The following is a 20,100-nucleotide window of genomic DNA, read 5'->3' as shown; positions in this document are numbered from 1 at the left end:
TTTTTTTTTTTCTATTCATTTTTAGCTCTTTATTGAAAATAAGTTGCAGTTGGTTACACAGACACCGAAAATACAGAATCACAGATTGTTCTCTCAAAAGATATTTTTATGTATATAATATATACAAAATTGTAAACATTTTAAACTTATTTCCATACACAGTCCACTTTATACTACACTGCACAGAGGTTAGTGACAACTGCAACTCCTGGAAGCGTCTGCTTGGACAGAGGTATTGGCAAAGAAACTGAACTTCCCGACCCTCAGGTGGAGATTAAAACTCTGAAAGGAGCTGAGGTTTGAATGTGTATTGCAACAAAATCCAGGCAGCTGAACTGGGGCTTCAAGTTGAGGCAGTGAGGGCTGAGCCTGAGCCTCACTGAGAGGGGAGAGGGGCTTGTGACACACACGGAGGCAAAATGCAACTGAGAACGGGACCAGGGGGGACCAGAGGGGACCAGAGGGGACCAGAGGGGACCAGAGCCACCTGCTTGGGGACAGCACGGGCTGGGAGGACTCTGTGAAATACACAGGAGTTTTTACTGAGAAATACCCAGCAGTTTTTACTGAGAGAAATACCCAGCAGTTTTTATTGAGAGAAATACCCACTGCACGGGAAAATGATGGGATTTCCTAAGGAACAGAGCCAGGATGGGAGGGGAGCAGGAATGCTGTGGGTGTCACTTGTTGTTGTGGCGTGAACTGATGGGAATCTCATCCCCGTGTCCAGGCACCAGAGCAGTGAGATCCCAAATGTGCTGTCCTGTGAAGGGAGGGGTTTGCTTTCCAGCCCCTGACACACAGCAGGTAATCAATCCACAGGGGAGAATATTTTTTACAGAACATCACTTAAGCAAAGCTTCCACCTTTGCTAGGAACAGCTCGAAATGTTGGCAAAAATTCCAAATCTTTAATTGTGCTTGAGGTTACTGAGAGTAGTGGTGGTGTGACAGAACCTCCTGGAGCAAGAGGATGGGTGGGGCAGAACGCAGCCCCAGGAAAGGCAGAATGCTGGAATTCTACTCTTTACACCCAAATTTAGTGCTAACACTGTGCAGAAGCTTTTGGGCTGGGCTGAGCACAGCTGTGCCCTCTGTGAGCTCGAGGTGCTGCTGAGCTCTGGGGAGAACAGAGGGCTACAAACAGCTTGTGAGGATGGCAGAGCCCTGGCACGCTCAAGACAATCCTGGCATGCTTTTGGGACAATTTTGGGACAGCCCTGGCGTCCTCTTAGGATGTGGCCTGGGTGGTGACAAGGGGGTGAGTGCTGCTGAGGCACAGCTGCGAGAAAAGGAGGAGAAAAGAGGAAAATGGATGCTCCAAACCCCTGAACCCCCAGCACCCCACGCTTACTGCAGCCAGGGGTGTGTTTGGTGACAGCCCCACTGTGGGGACACCGGGAGGGCTCCCAAAGGCTTGGGGGCAGGATTCCAGGCACAGGTGTCACCCAGGGCTCCAGCTGCACCAACAACCCCCAGATGGGGTTGGCTGAGGTGGGTGAAGGCTTTCACCACACCAGGAAGTTCGGGGCTGTCCCATCCTGCCTGGTGACACGGCCTTGGGACATGAGCCCAGCGCTATTCCCTGGAAAAACGCTCCAGCTGTGCCTCCTGCCTGTCCCAGCTGCCCGTCCAGTGCCACCCCAGCACGGTGCCACCCCTGCGCTGCCTGGCACCGGCGCTTTGGGCGCAGAGCATCGGGGCTCAGCTCCCCCCGGGTGCCTGTTGAGTGCTGAGGCTGGACAGGTTCTTTATTCCCAGCTCTGGTTAAATCAAGGAGCATCTCCTGTGCTTTTTGGGAAGCCTCGGGGGCACCCAGCCCTCCCTGCTGCTCCCTGCAAGGGGAAGGTGACCCTGGGGAGCTGGAGCAGCCCTCGGGAAGCAGCAGGAGTTGTGCAGGAGTTGTGCTGGCGTGGTCCCCGCGCCCCTGCTGCTGCTCCCAAGGTCAGAGCGGGGTGGGATGTGCGTGTGGGGGCAAAGAAAGGCAATGCAGGCCTCGGGGGGACATTCAGAGCGTGTAATATTCAGCACGGGGGGCACACGGGGCAGGACGTGTCCCGCAGGCAGACACAGCTTTAGCTCTTTACGTTTACACGGAAACTCTGGAACAGTAATATTATAGTTAGAAAAAATACACTGTACCCAACGAACATTATCTCACGTACAATCAATTTAAACATTTAAATTGATTATAATTTTGCTAAAATATTAACACAAGTACTGTTTGTGCTGCTAAAGTTTCAGTGTTCCCTCTAAGGAAAGTATTGCTACAGTTCTACCGTACCCTGTATTAAAAGCCTCGGGGTTTTTTTTTTCTTTCCCAGCAAAACCGACTCCACAAAACCACAAAGATCTCGGAATTCCTTGAGGCTGATTCTGCACTGGGGTGTCCGTGGTCAGGCACCTGTGAGGGGCTGGGCACAGCCAGGACCTGGAGCCCAGGCAAGGAACTTCGCCACCGGCAGTGACCTCTCGGGGTGATTGGCTGCTTAATTAGTGCATTTATCTGCTGCTCATTAATTAGCGCAGTGGGAATGAGCTGTGGCCGTGGCTGTGACCGGGACCTGTGGCAGGGAGGGGACAGGGGTGGCTATTGCTGCTCAGGAGGTCACAAGGCAGTGGTGGCTTTGCCGAGCAGGCGAGGCAGGAGCCCGGAGCCCCCAGGGATGGAGCTGCCAGCCAGGGACTGGGAATTCAGTGGGGATTGGGAATTCAGGTGGGGATTGGGAATTCAAGTTTCAGCCCCTCTGCTCAGCCCTCGGGGGCACAGCCTGGACCAGCTGCCACACGGGCAGGGAAAGCTGGCACAGGGCTGGCCAGGACCCGCTGGATTTTACACATTCCGTCCTTTTCCTGGCTCTTTGCAGCTGAACCCCCAACCTGAGCCTCCTTCCTGGGTGGTTCTCACTGACTCTTCCCACACCATTTCCAAACCCGGGCTGTGAAGCCTTTCCAGTTCCCTGCCTGAGTTTTCTGGAGGCTGCAGGGTGACACAGGTGTCCCCACCCGGGGCTCTGCTGCAGCTGACAGATGGTGGCTGCTCCCAGAATCAAAATACAAATTCAGTATTGCTCCTAATGGCCTTGGATGTCGAGTCTGAGCCCCTCGCCTTGGTCCTCACCTCTCCGGGGTGAGGACGTGTCAGCGCTGCCAACCAAAATTTCCTCAGGAATTTACAAATTTCCCAATCCCCCATGAGGAAACAGAACCACAAAGTGCCACATTCCCACTGATCACAGGCTAGCCCCAGTTAGCAACCAGCTCCTGCTGGTTTCCTCTTTCCAACAGTAACTTTTGAAACCCTCAACCAGAACCTGTTGAAGCGTAGAAGCCCTCTGGATGCTGATCCCAACCCCGGCCTGCTGTGCCCCCTCTGTTCCTCTGAACCAAGTTTGGAAACACCTGTTTGGATATTTGTTTTGTGCAGCAAGTATATACAAAGGAAAACAACACAGACACCACTGATTTCCCTGTGAATTTGGCACTTTCCTGGAACCTGCACTGGAAGCTCCACAGCGGGAGCAGCCAGGGCCAGCTCCCCCCACCGCCCACCCACCCTCGATGGATTCTGTGTTAGCTCTGGAAGAACGAGATAAAAATTCCTCAGCTGCTGTTTCCTAAGAGGAAAAGGTGTCCTGGGCTTTGCCAGCAGAGCTCGGAGGGGACATTTCCCCCTCTTCCCCGCGTGTGGGTGATGCGGTACCAACCTTCCTTCCTCCTGGCTTAGAGGGAACACTGCTTTTAGAAACCCTGGGACAGGTAAGACAAGAACCAATACCACTGTACAGAATTCACTGCACAACGAGCTAATAAAGGGACCCGGCACTGACTGGCCACGGCAAGGAAACGGGGCTGGGGACATTTGGGAGCGGGCGAGGGTGGCACCGCCGCGGCCCCTCAGTACGCTGGCACTTGGTAACCTTTGGGGTTGGGCTCTAAGGTCTCGGTGAACGGGGGGCTCTGGTAGGTCTCCGTGCTCTCCACGCCGCTGCCGCCGGGGTAGGAGGCGCTGGGGTCGGTGCCGAACTGCTCGGTGGCGAACAGGGACATGTCCGTGCCCAGGCGGTACCGCTGCAGCGCCCGCAGTGCCAGCACGACCTGTACCCGGCGGGGGACAGGTCAAAGGGGCAGGGCTGCCACCCCACAGCACCCCCGGGACCCCCCAGGAATCCCACCAGGACCCCGGGTCCCCCAGCATCCTGCGTCTCACCAGCATCACACATTAGCCCAGCACCCCATGTCCCCCAGGGCCCCAAAACCCCGCCAGGACTCCATGTCCCCCCAGGGTCCCCAAAACCCCCAGGATCCCATGTCCCCCCAGGGTCCCCAAAAACCCCTAGGACCATGAATCCCTCCAGGACCCCATGTCCCCCCAGGGCCCCAAAACCCCTAGGACCATGAATCCCACCAGGACCCCATGTCCCCCCAGGGTCCCCAAAAACCCCAGGACTTCAAATCCCACCAGGACCCCATGTCCCTGCATGATCCCCCCCAAAACCCCCAGGACCCCATGTCCCCCCACGGTTTCCCCAAACCCCCAGGACTTCGAGTCCCACCAGGACCCCATGTCCCCCCAGGGTCCCCAAAACCTCCAGGAGCTCGAATCCCACCAGGACCCCATGTCCCCCCAGGACCCTACAGCCCTCTGGAGCCCACATGCCCCCAGGACCCCACATCCCCCATCTCTCTGCCCACAGCAGCACCCCACAGGCTGCCACCCCTCTGCGTTGTACCCCAGAGCAAATCCAGCCCCAAAGCCCACCCCAACACTCCAGAAGCCATTTCTGAGGGACAGGGTGACCCCCGGAGCTCTGCCTGGGGTGGGGGGCTCTGGCCGTGCACATCTGGCACTGCTGGCCCAAATAAACACATCTGGTGTGGGGAGGGAGAGCTGCTGAGAGCCAGCCCAGGAAAATAGGTCAGTTCTGCCGAGGCTCCTTCACCCTCTTCCAGGTTGCTGGAATTGAGGCTGCAAAGGGTGGGAGATGTGGGCGGCAAAGCCGGGAGGGCTTTCTTGTTTCATTAACAATTCAATTAGTTGGTAAATGACGCTCTGAGGAGGCTAAAAAATGCCTGTAGAGGCCAGGAATGGCTTCCCAACCGTGCTGGCCATGCTTTGGGATGGGACAGGGTGACAGTGGTGTCCCCATGGCCCTCCTGGGGTGGGGGCAGATGCTGATGGGATGGGGAACATCCCACCCACTGCCCTTCCTCGCCAGCTGGGATGGGGCAAAGCTGGGATTAAAAGAGATTTCTTGGGATCATCATAGAGCAGGGAGCAGTTCAGGTTTGCTGCTGGAAACCTGGTGCTGCCTTTTGCCCCAGTTCTTGTGAGGCAACGTGGAATTAGGGCACATCCCGGGGCTCTGTGCCCAGGGGAAGCTGCAGGAGGGATGGAGGTAACCCAGAGCCATCCCTGCCCTCTGCACACACAGCTCTGGGGCAGGAGCCCCCCGGGTGGGCTCCAGGTGAGCCCCAGGGTCTCACACAGCCCTGGCTGGGGTCCCTCCTCTGCCCAGGTGGAGCTGGAAATGGGAGCAAGGGGGGTTTAGGAGCCCCTTCTCCAGGTGGACAGCAGAGGGGCCAGCCTGGCATGTCCCAGGAGCGACCTGATGAGCCTGAGAGCTCCCAAAATCCCCAGCCACCCCACGAAACTGCTCGGGGCAGAGATCTGCTCCTGGGGGCTCTCTGCCTCCAACGAGGTCCTGAAATCAGGGGCAGCTCGTGGCTGGCGACACTTTTTGGACAACAAAATCTCCCATCCTCGGGAGAAAGGGAAGCCTGGAATTCCCCAGGCAGAGGAGACAGAGCTGAGGCTTCTCTGGTGAGAAACCACCAACCCACAGGTTCCCCAGTGCATCCCCTCACTGCCCTGCAGGATTCACTTCTGCAGAGCCCAGCCTCCCCCAGCAGCCCGGGCGCTTCCAGCCCTGCTCTGCCCTCACCCAGGCGATGATGGAGAAGAAGGAGAAGGCGATGGCCGCCCGCGCGGCGTCGGCGCCCTGCGCGAAGCCCCTGGTCAGCGTCGTCCTCTGCCACTGGTTTGCCAGGAAGCAAAAGGCCACAAACCACAGGAAGGCCATGAAACCTGCAGGGGGACAGGTCGGGGTCTGAAACGCAGGAACGCTCGGGGTCTGTGAGCCAAAGGTGGGAATCAAACCCGGGGTTTGAGCTGAGACCTCAGGAAAGGCTCCCAAACGGAGCTGCTGGAAGTGAGAATGTGGATTTGTGGTTTAAAGCAGAGACACGTTAAGTGGGGGAAAGTTTAGAGTTTTAGAGTGTAGCACTGTAAGTTTGTGTGTCATACAATGATTAGCTAAGAAAGTTCCCACTGTAGCATGGGTCCATAAGACAAAATATGTAAGGATTGGGTCAAAAGCATGAACATCCTTGTTAGCAGTGTTTTATTGGTTAATAAATCCTTAAAAGGTCTTATAATTAAGATCTTGTGACCCTTTGAGCCATGCTGTGAAGATGTGAGCTGAACTCACCCTTCCTGTCTATGTGGAAGATAAGAAAAATAAATCCCATCATCTAAAGCAACTCAGAGGTCTCGAAAACTTCCCCAGCTATAAAAAGAGAATGCAAATTTCCACACTAAAAATTAAAAAATAAGACTCCTCAGACTTTAAAACAGACAGAGTAACCCGAAAGTTCTTTCTGTACTTTCTGACAAAAACTAAGTACAAGTGTAACTAGCTGTAAATATAATGTAAAATCAACAGAATGAATATGCATTAACCTATTGTAAAATTCTATGCATATAGAAATGTATAAGAGTAATTTAAAAAAATCAAGAGTTCTCAAAGGTATGCATGTCCATCAAAGGAAAATAAGTCCCAACATACGTCCACAGCACTATAAATAAACATACCCATTCCCTACAAATCTTTTATTAAAATGATAAAATGTAATTTTTCATCCACATTTCACCACGGAAGGAATCCTTCCTTCACAGAAAGGATCAGCCCGGTTTCCTTTCCTTTTCCAAATGACAGACAACTTCACCAAACACATTCAGTCCTGCCACCAAACCCACCCAAATCTCTGCATAAGCATTTTCACTTCCCTTCAGGACAGGGAATGTTCCAGCATTAAATCTGACCTCAGCCCTTTAACTCAGGGCTATTTTCTGTTCCCCTGCTGTTCCAGGGGGCTTTCCCAGCACCCTGCCTTTCCCAGCTCCCACCCCTGCATTTGGAGCTCAGCTGTCGCTCAGAGTCACCCTGGGGGTAGTTTGGAAGTTAAAAACCCAGAGGTGAAACAAAAGCAGCTCCCGAAGGTTAATTCACAGCGTGGGAGCAGCAGGATGGCTCAGGGACAAGGCTGGGGACAACAGGGCTGGCACAGGGGACACAGGGCTGACACTGGTTAGGTTCAGGGACAAGGCTGGGGACACAGGGCTGGCACAGGGGACACAGGGCTGACAAAGTTCAGACACAGGGTTGGCACAAGGGACACAGGGCTGGCACAAGGGACACGAGGCTGGCACTGGTTTGTGGAGGGGAAGCTGTCCCAGGGCACCCCAGCCCCGGCTGCACAGAGCTGCTCCTGCTCTGCCCCAAACCCGTGCACAAAGCTGCTGAAACCACCTTTGCTCTTGGTGAGCCCGAGCAGGAGGTGTGGGCAGGTAAAACCCCCAAGATGTGACCACCAAGCCTCACCCCTGCGGGTGGCCTGACCAAAGCTGCCTCCAGCTGCAGAGTGAGGACACAGCACTGTCCCCAACCACCACATCTGCCTTCCTCAGTGCCCACGGAGCCCACGGCTGCATGGGGCAGCTCCTCTGGCACCCACGCTGTCCCCAGCCATGGCACATGAGCCGTGTCAGGCCACAGGAGGAGCAGGGATGACCCGAGAGAGGAGGGGCAGGGCACAGCAGCGAGCCCAGGGAGCAGACCCGGTGTAAGAGGCCGTCTGAAGACCCTCACTCATTTGCCTGCCGACTGCCACCAGAAGGAAAACCCCCCCCCCCCGCTGCAGTTCCAGCTTGGAGAAGGCAACAGTGCAGGTGCAGCCGCTGCACCGTCACGTTGGCTGTTCCCAGCGAGGCCCGGCAAGGACTTGGCAAGAACTTGGCAAGGACTTGGTGACGACCCGGCACAGACCCAGCACAGGGCAGCTGCTGCAATTCCTGCTTCACTCTCCACCTTTAAGCCAAATGAACTGTTGGGGTGACTCTGGTGGTCTCTCACTGCAGACCCCTCACCTGCCTCATTACCACCGTGACAGATGGAGATCAAGAACCCTCTCCCCAAGGACTGAGACTGAGACCCCTACCACAGGGAGTGGGGGGAGAATGACATGACCTGTTCTTCTCCAGTAACTCCAATGGACTTATTCATCGTTGTGTTTGTTCAGCCTGTATGATTTTCTGTAGATACACCTGTTCCCCCCACAGCAATTTCAATAGACTCTCATTGTTCTGCATGTTCCCCCTTTTTCCTCTGTGGACTATAACTGGACCCCTGGGCTGGGCAGAACTTTGGGGACTCTCCCCAACACAACAAGACGGATCCCCATGGTCGAGACCAGTGAGGACCTTGCTTGTGTTGGCAGCTATTCCCATCCCCCTCTTCTCTCCCTCTCTCCCTCTCTCTCTCTCCTTTTTATTTCCTTTCTGACCCCACTATCACATTTATTGTTCTGGCCCCTAATAAAGATGCATTTGCTGTGATTAAACTGAAAGTCCCCTGCTGTTTGTCTTTTGCACTTTGGGATCGCTAAGGAATCATCACGACACCCCCTACCAGCGGATGGTGACACCTGAGCAGAGCAGAGCAGGGCAGAGCAGGGTACCTGAGAAGCCCAGGTCCAGCAGCACGGCCCGTTTGCGGTCCTTGACGCTGCTGATCTGCTGGAAGTACAGGTCCACCACGAAGAAGAAGATGCAGCCGAAGAAGGCGATGACGCCCACGGCGATGCCGTAGCTGCAGGCGCTCTCATTCTCGTTGAAGATGCAGAGCAGCTCAGGGTGCTGGCTGTCCTTGTTGACGTAGCACTCGTTGACGATGGAGCCGAACACCACGATGGAGAAGATCTGCAGGAGCAAGGAGAGGAGCACAGGTTGCTGCTGGTGGTGTTTAGCTCTGCTGCCCAACAGCAGCGCCACCGGATTCAACCCCGTCCTCCACTCCATGGCAATGTGGCATTTCTCAGCCACATCTCCTCTGGTTGGTGGCTCCAAACTGCACCTGGGTGTTCCTCCTCTGCCAGATGGAACCTCCTCCTGCCTTCCAGCGCCCTGCTGGGCAGAGGAGTGTAAGAACCTGCTTCTCCAGACACGCTGGGGAGGGGAAGAATACCCAGATGGGGCAGGTCCCTGCAGAGACTTAGTGCTGTGCTGCTCTCTGCTGCCAGGCTGGGCCCCACAAAGCCCCTGGTGTCCCCAGGGACAGGGGATGACTGAGAAGCTGAGCCAGGGGAGGGCTGGAGGCTCTCACAGTCGCCTGTGCCACCTCCTGCAGCTCCCAGGGAAGCTGTGTCATAGAGCAGGGGAAGTGGAGCAGAACCCACGGCGGGCAAACCACCCCCAAGGTCCAGCCACTCTTTAACGTAACACTGGGACAGACCTTCTCCTCTTCCTCCTTTGAGAGTTCACCCACGGCCTGGGGCCCTGTCCCACATCCATCCCTGGCCCTGAGCACCAGCCACGAGCTCAGGGGCCACCCAAGTCACCCTGTGGCACCTGCACCCTGTTCCTCGCTGGTGCTGTGCTTGGGGAGCACTTGGGATGGCACAGCATCATCATCATCATCATCACCATCATCGTCATCACCAACCATCATCACCACCATCATCACCATCATTATCACCATTGCCATCATCACCGTCACCATCATCCACATCACCATCCTCATCACCATCACTTCCATCACTATCACCATCATCACCATCATTATCACCATTGCCATCATCACCGTCACCATCATCCACATCACCATCCTCATCACCATCATCATCATTACCATTGCCATCATCACCATCATCATCACCATCACCATCATCATCACAACCATCATTGTCATCACCATTGCTATCGTCACCATCACCATCATCACCATCATCCTCCTCATCATCATCACCACCATCATCACCATCATTATCACCATTGCCATCATCACCGTCATCATCATCATCATCATCACCATCCTCATCACCATCACTTCCATCACTATCACCATCATCACCATCATTATCACCATTGCCATCATCACCATCATCATCATCATCACCATCATCATCACCATCCTCATCACCATCACTTCCATCACTATCACCATTGCCATCATCACCGTCATCATCATCATCATCATCATCATCACCATCATCATCACCATCCTCATCACCATCACTTCCATCACTATCACCATTGCCATCATCACCAGCATCATCACCATCATCCTCATCAGCATTCTCATCATTGCCATCATCACCATCATCATCACCACCATTGCCATCATCCCCATCAGTGTCCTCATCACCATCATCATCACCATCCTCAACACCATCACCATAATCATCACCATCATCATCATCCTCACCATCCTCATCATCATCATCACCATTATCATCATTATCATCACCATCGCCAACATCATCATCATCATCATCATCACCATCATCCCTATCATCCTCATCACCACCACCATCACCATCATTACCAAAATCCTCATCACATCCTCATCATCACCATCATCCCCACCATCACCATCCTCACCATCCCCACGCGCAGGACAGGAGGGGCCATGTGTGAGGAAAAAACAACAACAAACAGCACTCATCGTTTTCCAGGGCTTTGGCAGCAGCTGTAGCATCAGCAGTTGTAAAAATCTGCTCATAAATAATGCAGAATTGGTATTTACCATCAGAAATAGCAGCAGCGTTTATGAAACAGGCCCTGGGAAGGAGTAATGTGGTTCTGGAAAAGATGAATAATTGAGGGCCTCTGATTCCACGCCATTACTTCTCTGGCAGGAGAGCAAACTCGTACTCGGGGAGTTCCACTCAGTCCTCCAGGATTCACAACCTTCCCCGAGCTGCTGGGAGCCTGCTGGGAGCCCTGAGCTTTGGTGGGTGTTGCCCTCATTTTTAACAGTGTTAAGTTTTCTTTTAGAGTTCTTTTTGAAAGTTTTAAAGTTCTCATAAAACTTCTTTATCCTTCTGATAATGTTTATATATTTGAGAGTCAGAGTTCCCACACAATTTCATGTGTAAATAGAATAGTTTACAGATTTCTCTGTAAATAGAGAGAAATGATTGATTCATCTTTGGAGCAGTGTGGTTGGAGAGGTGGTAATTCCATCCTCCAATTCACAGTCACCTTTGGAACTCTATAATTACCAGATGTTTATATAAAATAAAACTGGGTCTTTTTCTCTTTTGAACTTCCCAAGCTTCTGTGTATTCATTTCATGTCCAATAGATTTTTTTTTTTTTTTTAAGGATGTTTTAACACTTAACTTCCAAAGAATTTTGGAAAGCAGAGCATCCTTCCTGCTGCCACACAACCCAAGTGGCTCAAACCATGAGAGCCCCACAACCAGATTTCAATGTACAAAGCACAGCACACGCAGCTTTTCCTTGGGAGGCCAGAGGAGCAACGAATTCCAAGTGCACCTATTTAATAGATGAGTTCAAAAACATCAGCACTGCTTGGAATATTCCTGTCAAAACGTGCCTTTCCACGTGTTTCCTTTCCCTCACCCCAACATTGTGATGTTATGGTTTTTCTTAAAAAGCCCACTGGTGCTGGTGAAACATTTTAATGAGAATAAATTTGGTGTTGTCTTTCTAAGTATAGATGTAAAAATGCTTTTATTTTAGGAAAACGTGGGTAGATTAAATAAATGTGGGCAGGGAAATAAACCCACAGAACAAGTGCATTTTCTCAATCACCTTCACAAACCACAGTGGCTCAAAGCCCCAGCCAGCTCATCAGAGATTTGAAAGAGAAAATACAAGGTCAGATTTTCCACTGCCAGAGAGCTTTGGTGGGCCTGAGCAGCGCCTCAGAGGATTTGCACAGGAGCCTTCACAGGACACTCCATTTTCCAGCTGAACAACCCAACACCACCAGCAACAAATTCTGCTTTTCCTGGCTGAGCTGGTGTGAGGCACAGTACGAAAAATGGATTGTCCCCAGCCACCACCGTGGTGGGAAATCGCATTTTCCATCCTTGCATCCTGCCAAAGCTGCCACGGGGATGTGCTGGGAGCTGGGGGGCTCCTGGTGTGGGGGTTCCTGAGTGCTGGGAGCTGCAGGAGCTGCAGCAGACCATGAGTGCTGGAGCCTGCAGGGGAATGGAAAGAGGAAATCTCTGCTCTCCCATCCTTTCCATCCAGAGCTGCACCTCACCACAAAAAGGAGCCTCAGTCCCACCTGGGGGGAGCTCAACATGGGTCAGGAGCCCTCAGACCCACGGGGACATGGGGGGGCTGCTGGGGCAAAGGGAGCTGGGGTTCCACCACGCCAGGCAGGAACTGGGAGCTCTCTTGGTGATGAAAGCCAGCAGCCCAGTTCTCCCAGTTTGAAGTTTGCTGCCAAGCAAGAAGAGACACCTCTGCAGGCCAGGCAGCATTTCTGTGACACAGGACAGTGGTCAGGACAGTGGGACAGGACAGTGGGACAGGACAATGGGACAGGACAGTGGGACAGGACAATGGGACAGGACAATGGGACAGGACAGTGGGACAGGACAGTGGGACAGGACAATGGGGCAGGACAGTGGGGCAGGACAGTGGGACAGTCTCTCTGCTCAGAGGGTGGGCAGGCCCTGGCACAAGGTGTCCAGAGAAGCTGGGGCTGCTCCACCCCTGGGAACTTCCAAGACCAGGCTGGACAGGGCTTGGAGCACCCTGGGACAGTGGAAGGTGTCCCTGCCATGGCAGGGGTGGCACTGGAGGGGTTTTAAGGCTCCTTCCAACCCAAACCATTCCAGGATTCTGCAGTTCTGCTGGACCCTGGTGTGTTCATGGACACACCTTTCAGGAGTGGACAAAGCTGGAGCTGTGTCTGCCCTCCCTCCAGCACATTTTTGCCATCTGGAGGGTGCTGGCTGGCCAGGCTGCCTGCCTTTCTTCTGGAGTTTTGCTCTGCACATCCCCGTTCCCTCCTGAAGCTCCAGCAGCCCGGACCCCAGCACACACACAGTTTTCCTCCCCGTTGCTTTCATCTTTCTGCAGCCCATCCCCTAAAATGTGCTTCAGGAGACCTCAGAGCCTGAGCAGAGGAAAACAAGAAGCAAATAAGAGAGGAGAGCAGGAGCTGAGCGCTTCGGTGGGAGCTGTCAGCCATTTTAAGGTGAGATGTTTCCACTGCTGAGGAGCTGCACTTGCATTTGGGACCTATAAAAAACAGCAGCAGAAGGTGTGGGGTTGGAGGAGCCTGCAGAAGCCAGCTTGGACTGCACACACATTCATGTCAGCATGGAGGAGATGCAATGCACGAGGGAAAAAAACCCAGAGCTCAATTGTTCTGCCGTGGCTCCCGACCAGCAGAGCTGGGCACAAGCCAGGGGTGCAGAGAGCCGGGCCAAGCCCTGGGCATCCCTCAGTCCCTCCTGGAGCCAAACGCCTCCTGCTCAGCTCCCTGCCCTCCTGGAGCCCAGCGAGGGAAGGAGTGTGGGAATCCAGAGCTTCCCTCTGGCTGCCCCGGCAGGTCTGGGACCCTTCAGGGGTCAGGAACCCCCCTGGACAGAGCCCCCAGAGACACTGGCTGTGATCTCTGTCCATGGAAAAGAGTTTTCAATCCTACAGGATGAATTACCAGCTCTGAGTGTTTGATATAAGGAATAATTAAGTGTGACACGGTTTTAGGTTTCTAGATTAGGGGTTCAGAGGGGACAAGATGGAGGAAATTGGGTGTGCCTTGTCCTTTTCCTCCTTCTTCATGCCCTCCATGTTTCACTGTGGTGTTGGCATTTTTCTGTTGGTTTAGGCTGGGGACACACTGTCCAACGTAGGTGACAGATATTGGCACGTTATTGTAAATCCAGCACAGGTAGTTTCTGGTATTTAATGTTTGTACCATCCCACTGAGGGCAGAGCCCCACACGCTGCCCTGCAGGACAGAGCTGCGGCAGGGCAGCAGAACATGTTAGAGATAAACAGAATAAACAACCTTGAAACCAGCACAGACCAATTATGGCTTCTGCTTTGGCAGCGGGGCTGACAGACAGAGACTTTCTACAATTTTGGGATCATCAATACCTCAGATTCCGACAAAGGAGGGACCACCAAACGAGAAGGGAAAACAATTCAGGCTGAATCAGCACAGGCCAAATCCTGCTCAGCCCCTCTGAGCCCTGTGCTGTGCACGGGCCTGGCACAGATCCTCTGCTCAGGGTCCCCTGGCACGGGGGACAACCACCCCCAGCTCCCTCCCCAGTTTATATTTACAGCTGCCAGCCACAGGGAAGTTTCCAGCACTGATCTGCACCGTTTTGGGAGGCTGTGAATCCCAAAGCTCAGCTTGAGGCAGCGCCAGGTCTCCCAGGGGACCCCGAGATGAGCACCAAGGGAAGGCCTGGCTGGTTTCGAGGTGTTCTAGTGCTGGCTGTAACAGGTTTAGGGCCACGGCCATCAGCCTAAGCAGCTTGGGAGGATGTCTGTTGATGACCACATGACTGATTTTTCCTGAATTACTTTTTCTGATGTGGTAGGAGATGCTGGCTGAGACACAGCGTTCATTCAGGGTTCCTAATCTCGTCCTGCAATCTGAGCACATGGCACACCAGCAGTGCTTGAAACCAGAGCTGACAGGAGCATGGCAATTCAGAACCATTTTAAGCTCAGACGCAGCAAAGCTCCCCTATAATTCCATTACCAAAATGTTGCATTTAATTTCTGCCTTTAATCCATCGCCTGCAGAAAGAGAAAATTAAGGCAGAAATCTGATGACCCTTCTGAAAAGTGGCCAGGAGCAAAGTCTGAGGCAGCTCAGATCAGACTAATGACTCTGGGCATTGCTGGGGGCTCCTGGAGTGCCAGAGCAGCCTTGGAGCTCTTCCCTAAGAGCCCTGAGTGCTCAGGAGCCACTGAAACCCCTGAGGAGCCATCCAGAGCCTGTTCCCTGCACTTCTGCTGAGCTCCAGGGAGGCAGAGATTGGGGTGGGATGGGATGGGATGGGATGGGATGGGATGGGATGGGATGGGATGGGATGGGATGGGATGGGATGGGATGGGATGGGATGGGATGGGATGGATGAGGGACCCGGCACTGCACTTCTGCTGCTGCTCTGCATGAAATCACATGAATTGCTGAAAAATTTTACCAGAATATTTTCCAAAACTGCTTTAAAAAGCCAAACCTAAGCCTATGTTAAATGAACAATTGCCCTGTGAAGCTGAGTGGCCACTTGAAAGTCTGGCTGGCACGGGCAGTCACAGAGAAAGGAGCTCATGATTCTGCAGGCACCCGTCATGAATATCGACTCTGTTTGGCTGTGCAAAAAATGTCTCAAAAGGAAACCACAAGAGCGATCACATCTTCATCTGACAAACTGCATCAGACAGAGAGGGAAGAGATGAATGAGGAACTGTTAAATGGTTCTTTCCAGCTTTTGATTTTACAGCTCAAGCCAGGAGTGGATTTTTCCCCCTCAGATACTCTGAATTACTCTCTCAGGAGGTGGCAGAACCAGGAATCCCCTTTGGGCACCGCTGACATTTGGGGATTTCTGTGTGGGTCACCTGCTAGTCCCTCACACGTCTGTGCCAGCACAAGGTCCCCCAGGCAGCCACCAGAGTCCCAAAAGGGAACTGGAGCTTCCTTTGGTGGTGGGAAAGCCCAGCAGTGGCCACCAGCCACCTCAGGCACCTGGGGCTGGCCCCAAATCCCTGTGGGGTTCCTCCAGCACCCCCAGCCACCCCAGCCCATCGTGGCAGCTCTTCCTTTGCCCACCAGAAGCTGCCACCACGCACGGGGCAAGGCTCCTGTCCCTGCCGTGGGTAACTGTGGTACAAAGCTGCGCCACCGGGGCACAGGAAGGAAAACCACGAGCAAAGCTCACCCCAAAGCCTGACCTCAGCCCAGGGCTGGCTCAACAACCACCCGTGGCTGTTCCGTGCTGCACAGGCAGCTCAGCTCCCCTGGCACAGCAGGCAGGGAAGCGTGGCACGGTTCTGTTTGCTTTGGCAGTCTGGGAGTGGCACGGTGGGCATCGGTTCCAGCTCCTGCCCTGCCACCAGCACGGATGTCACCACGTGCCACAGCACTGCCACTCACCCAGGACAGCAGCCAGGAAGGCAGCAGAGACCCCAGCAAAGCCTTTGGCTGCCTCCCCCACCCCATCTCACCGTGGGGTTGGCCTGGAAGTCAGGAAGGGAATGCTGTCCCTGCTGCCCCAGCTCACACAGGGCAGGAGCCACAAATGCTGAACTGGTTTAAGACATGGGGAACTGGGCTGAGACAGCCAAACTGGGGCTCTGAACCGCCAGGCTGGAGCAGTGATGAACCCTGACAGATCTACGAGGGAGCATGAACCTGGGAAAAGGGCTCCAAAGGGAGCTCCCCCAGCCCAGCCCCCAGCCCAGCCCCCAGCCCACTGAAAGGAGCAAAAAACTCCCTTTTTGCTCAGTGGGCTTTGGCCAACTCTGAATGTTACAAACATTTATGGGATAGCAGCATGCTCACCCCAGTTTATCCACACTGGTGGCCCCTGCACTTGTTTGGAGTTAAGCTGATGCATTTCTGTAGTTGTAAGCACTTGTTTGTCACTGATTCCCTGGGAAAACAGAGCCAGGAAAGGAGGGACTTCACCACTGAATAAACCAGTGAATATATACAGGAGTATTTCCTAAACTGGGATTTTTATTTTGTACCTCCATTCCGTACCCTGGCCCAGCAGTGTCCAATCCCCTCCATCCAACAAGGGTGGGGATCCCTCTGGATGCAAGGTGACACATTTATTTTAGGAGGGGCTGAACTCACCAACAGTGGGGCAGAGTTATTTAACTGTACCCAAACCCTACACCACTGCCAGTAGTTTGCCATTGCCACCCAAGGAGGATCCAGGAGGATCCAGACCAAGTTTTCTTCTAGGAAACAGCTGCTGCCCGTGCCTCAACCCTGCCCAAAACGCCCCTTCCACACCAAGCTGGATGCCCCAGATCCGTCCCTGGCCCCGTTTTTCCTCAGCAATGGAGTCGTGGGCCTTCTCCAAGCCCTGGGAAGGACAGCAGCTCCTATCAGCCACTGCAGCGTGTGGTTAAACTCAGCATGTGACTGCAGCTGGAATTGCTCGTGTGCTGCCCCTTGTGCTGCTGGGGCCTCTCCCAGGGCACCCCAGGCTGGAGAGCCCCATGGAGCCAGCAGCTGTGCCAGCCGAGGTGCCCTTCTCAGCAGAGCTTTGGGAGCTTCCTGCCTCACTGAGCACTGCCACAGTGCCACCGAGCCAGCACAGGTGTGGCACAGGGCGAGGACAAGCCCCAGGCTCATCACAGCCTCCAGCCAAGCACTGGAGCCAGGGGAGAGCCGGGCAGATCCTTCCCACATTGGGGTTTTTGGGAAGGACCTGGCATTCCTGACCTCCCAAGGCCATCTCAGCACATCTCAACAGAAAGCCAGGCTGGGGGAGGCAAACTGGGAGCTGTCCTTAGCCTTGGGCATCGGGGCACCACGGCCCCAGGGGCACCCTGGCACTGCGCCCTGGGCACGGACCACCAAAGCCTTCCCTGAGCACTGCAGAGCCCATTCCACCTCCTGCTCCACGGCGGGAATTCACAGATGGGAAAGGTCCAACATGCCGAACATGACACCCTCTCAGCAGCACCGGGAGCTGGGCAGGGCCGGCTCCCGAATTTCGGTCACACACACGCACGCACGGAGCGCGGAAGGCAGGAAAATGTCCCCAACCTCCGGCGGCGCACACGGCAGGGGCAGCGGCGCATCCCGGCCCCATTCCCGAGGAAAGCCCCTGCCAGCTGCCCCGGGAACCGGCACTGCCCGCGGGGATGGGCAGCGGCACCGGCACCGGCAGCGCACCGAGCACCGGCAGCGCACCGACACCGGGAACGATGCACCGGCTGCGGGCACGATGCTCTTGAGTTGCCCATCACCTCGACACTGTCTCCATCACCTCGACACTGCCCATCGCCCGGGCACTGCCCGCCGCACCGGGAGCTGTCCCCGCCGCACCGGGCGCTGTCCCCGCACCGCCGCTGCCCAGCCCGGCGCTGTCCCCGCGGCCGTTCCGCCTTACCCAGGTGGTCACCCGGAGGAGGGTCTGCGGCTGCTTGAGGAAATCCACGGGGTCGATGGCCCCCCCCGCCCGGCCCGCTCCGAAGGACGCTCCTTCCATCTTCCCCCGCGCCCGCTCCGCGCCCCGCGCTGCCCCCCCCGCGCCCCTCCCTCGTGGGCTCGTCCGCAGCGCCGCGTGCGGGCGGCGGGAGGAACCACCCGGCGGGTGGGGGGGGGAGAGGGGGTGGGGGGCACGGGCAGGTGCGCGCGAACGGCGCGGGGCGCGCTCCCGGCGCTGCGGGATCGAGCACGGTGACAGTGTGACACTGTGACAGTGTGACAGTGTGACAGTGTGACAGGCACTGTCACCGGGATATGAGCATGGGCACTGTGACACTGTGACAGACACTGTCACCGGGATATGGGCATGGACACTGTGACACTGTGACACTGTGACACTGTGACAGGCGTTGTCACTGGGATATGGGCATGGACACTGTAACACTGTGACACTGTGACAGTGTGACACTGTGACACTGTGACAGGCACTGTCACCTGGATATGGGCATGGACACTGTGACACTGTGACACTGTAACACTGTGATACTGTGACAGGTGTTGTCACTGGGATGTGGGCATGGACACTGTGACACTGTGACTGGCATTGTCACCGGGCTGGGTCTCTGGGCACTGTGACACTGTGACACTGTGACACTGGGACACTGTGACACTGTGACAGACGTTGTCACTGGGATATGGGCACTGTGACACTGTGACACTGTAACACTGTGACACTGTGACAGGCACTGTCACCGGGATGTGGGCATGGACACTGTTACACTGCAACTGGCATTGTCACCGGGCTGGGTCTCTGCGCACTGTGACACTGTGACACTGTGACAGGCACTGTCACCGGGATATGGGCATGGCCACCACAGCAGAGCTGTGGCTAGCCAGTGCCACCATGCCGTGTGCCATGGCTGGGGACACCACAGAACAGCCAGGATCCCTTGCCACTGCCAGGGTCGCTGAGCTGTTCCATGAATTACTGTCCTGTGGTCACCGTGCTGCCTCTGGGGATAGCGTGCTGTGGGCAGGGGTGGGGTGTCCTTGCAGGTGCCACCATGCCGTGCCAGTGTCACCAGGCAATGGCAAAGGCTCCCTGGGAGCAGCTGGGCTGTTGGCAGCAGGGCAATGCCATGGCACAGAGCGCAGGGAGGTCACCACGCTGCTCAGCTCACCCCTGCTGCGGGCACTGACCCTAAAATAAACCCCCTTCTGTGCCCAGACCCCCAGAAAGGGCGGCTGTCACCCCTTGGGGACCCTCAGGGGCCCTGCAGCCAGGAGGGCTCTCAGACCTGGCAGGAGCCAGGGCTCTGCTGGCCGAGGGCAGAGGGCAAGGCTTGGCAAAGCTGCTCTTTGCTGTTGCACACTCAGGGCTGCTGCAGGAAAAGGGAAGTGAAAATGCCTGGGGCTGACCTCGGGCTTTCCTCACACACGCAAGGAGGCACCCAGAGCTTCCATGGGGGCAGGAGGCCAAAGCCCAGCCCTGCTCCCTCCCCAGGAACAGCAGGAAGGAGGAAAAGGAAGAAGCTCAGAGGGAAACCCTTGATTAGTGCAGAGGGAGATCCCCCCACGGCTCCAGGACCTGTCCTGAGCTGGTTTTGGAGCAGGGGCGATGCTGGTGGCGGTTCCATAGATACCGATGCCATGACAACCCTGACATCATCCCTGCTCCGGACGGGAGCTGCAGGGAACGGCGCAGGGAGGAGGAGGAGCATGGGGCTGTGGGGCTGGGGGCTGCCCCACTGCAGCCCCATTGCCCTGGCAGGGACCGTGTCACTGTCACACTGCGGGTTACCTGCGGGACAGGTGTGTCACACCCTCACGATGCAGTCACCGAGCCAAGGATTCCCGGTG

At 55.3% G+C, this 20,100-nt stretch overlaps 1 protein-coding gene across 1 annotated transcript; it reads right to left on the bottom strand.

Annotated features, from left to right (window-relative positions):
- Nucleotides 1–18,366, bottom strand: SYNGR3 (synaptogyrin 3). The gene is made up of 4 exons (XM_030284985.4): nt 18,203–18,366; nt 8,799–9,039; nt 5,945–6,087; nt 1–4,097 (listed from the first exon to the last, which is right to left on the bottom strand). The coding sequence occupies exons 1-4, from the start codon at nt 18,299–18,301 to the stop codon at nt 3,897–3,899; spliced, it is 684 nt and encodes a 227-aa protein (XP_030140845.4). The 5' UTR covers nt 18,302–18,366; the 3' UTR covers nt 1–3,896.
- Nucleotides 18,367–20,100: the final 1,734 nt, after the last annotated feature.

The sequence above is a fragment of the Taeniopygia guttata genome, chromosome 14, assembly GCF_048771995.1.
Source record: "Taeniopygia guttata chromosome 14, bTaeGut7.mat, whole genome shotgun sequence".
Lineage (NCBI taxonomy): Eukaryota > Metazoa > Chordata > Aves > Passeriformes > Estrildidae > Taeniopygia > Taeniopygia guttata.
Note: the sequence above shows the minus strand (reverse complement) of the source record. Positions and strands in the feature narration are given on the sequence as shown.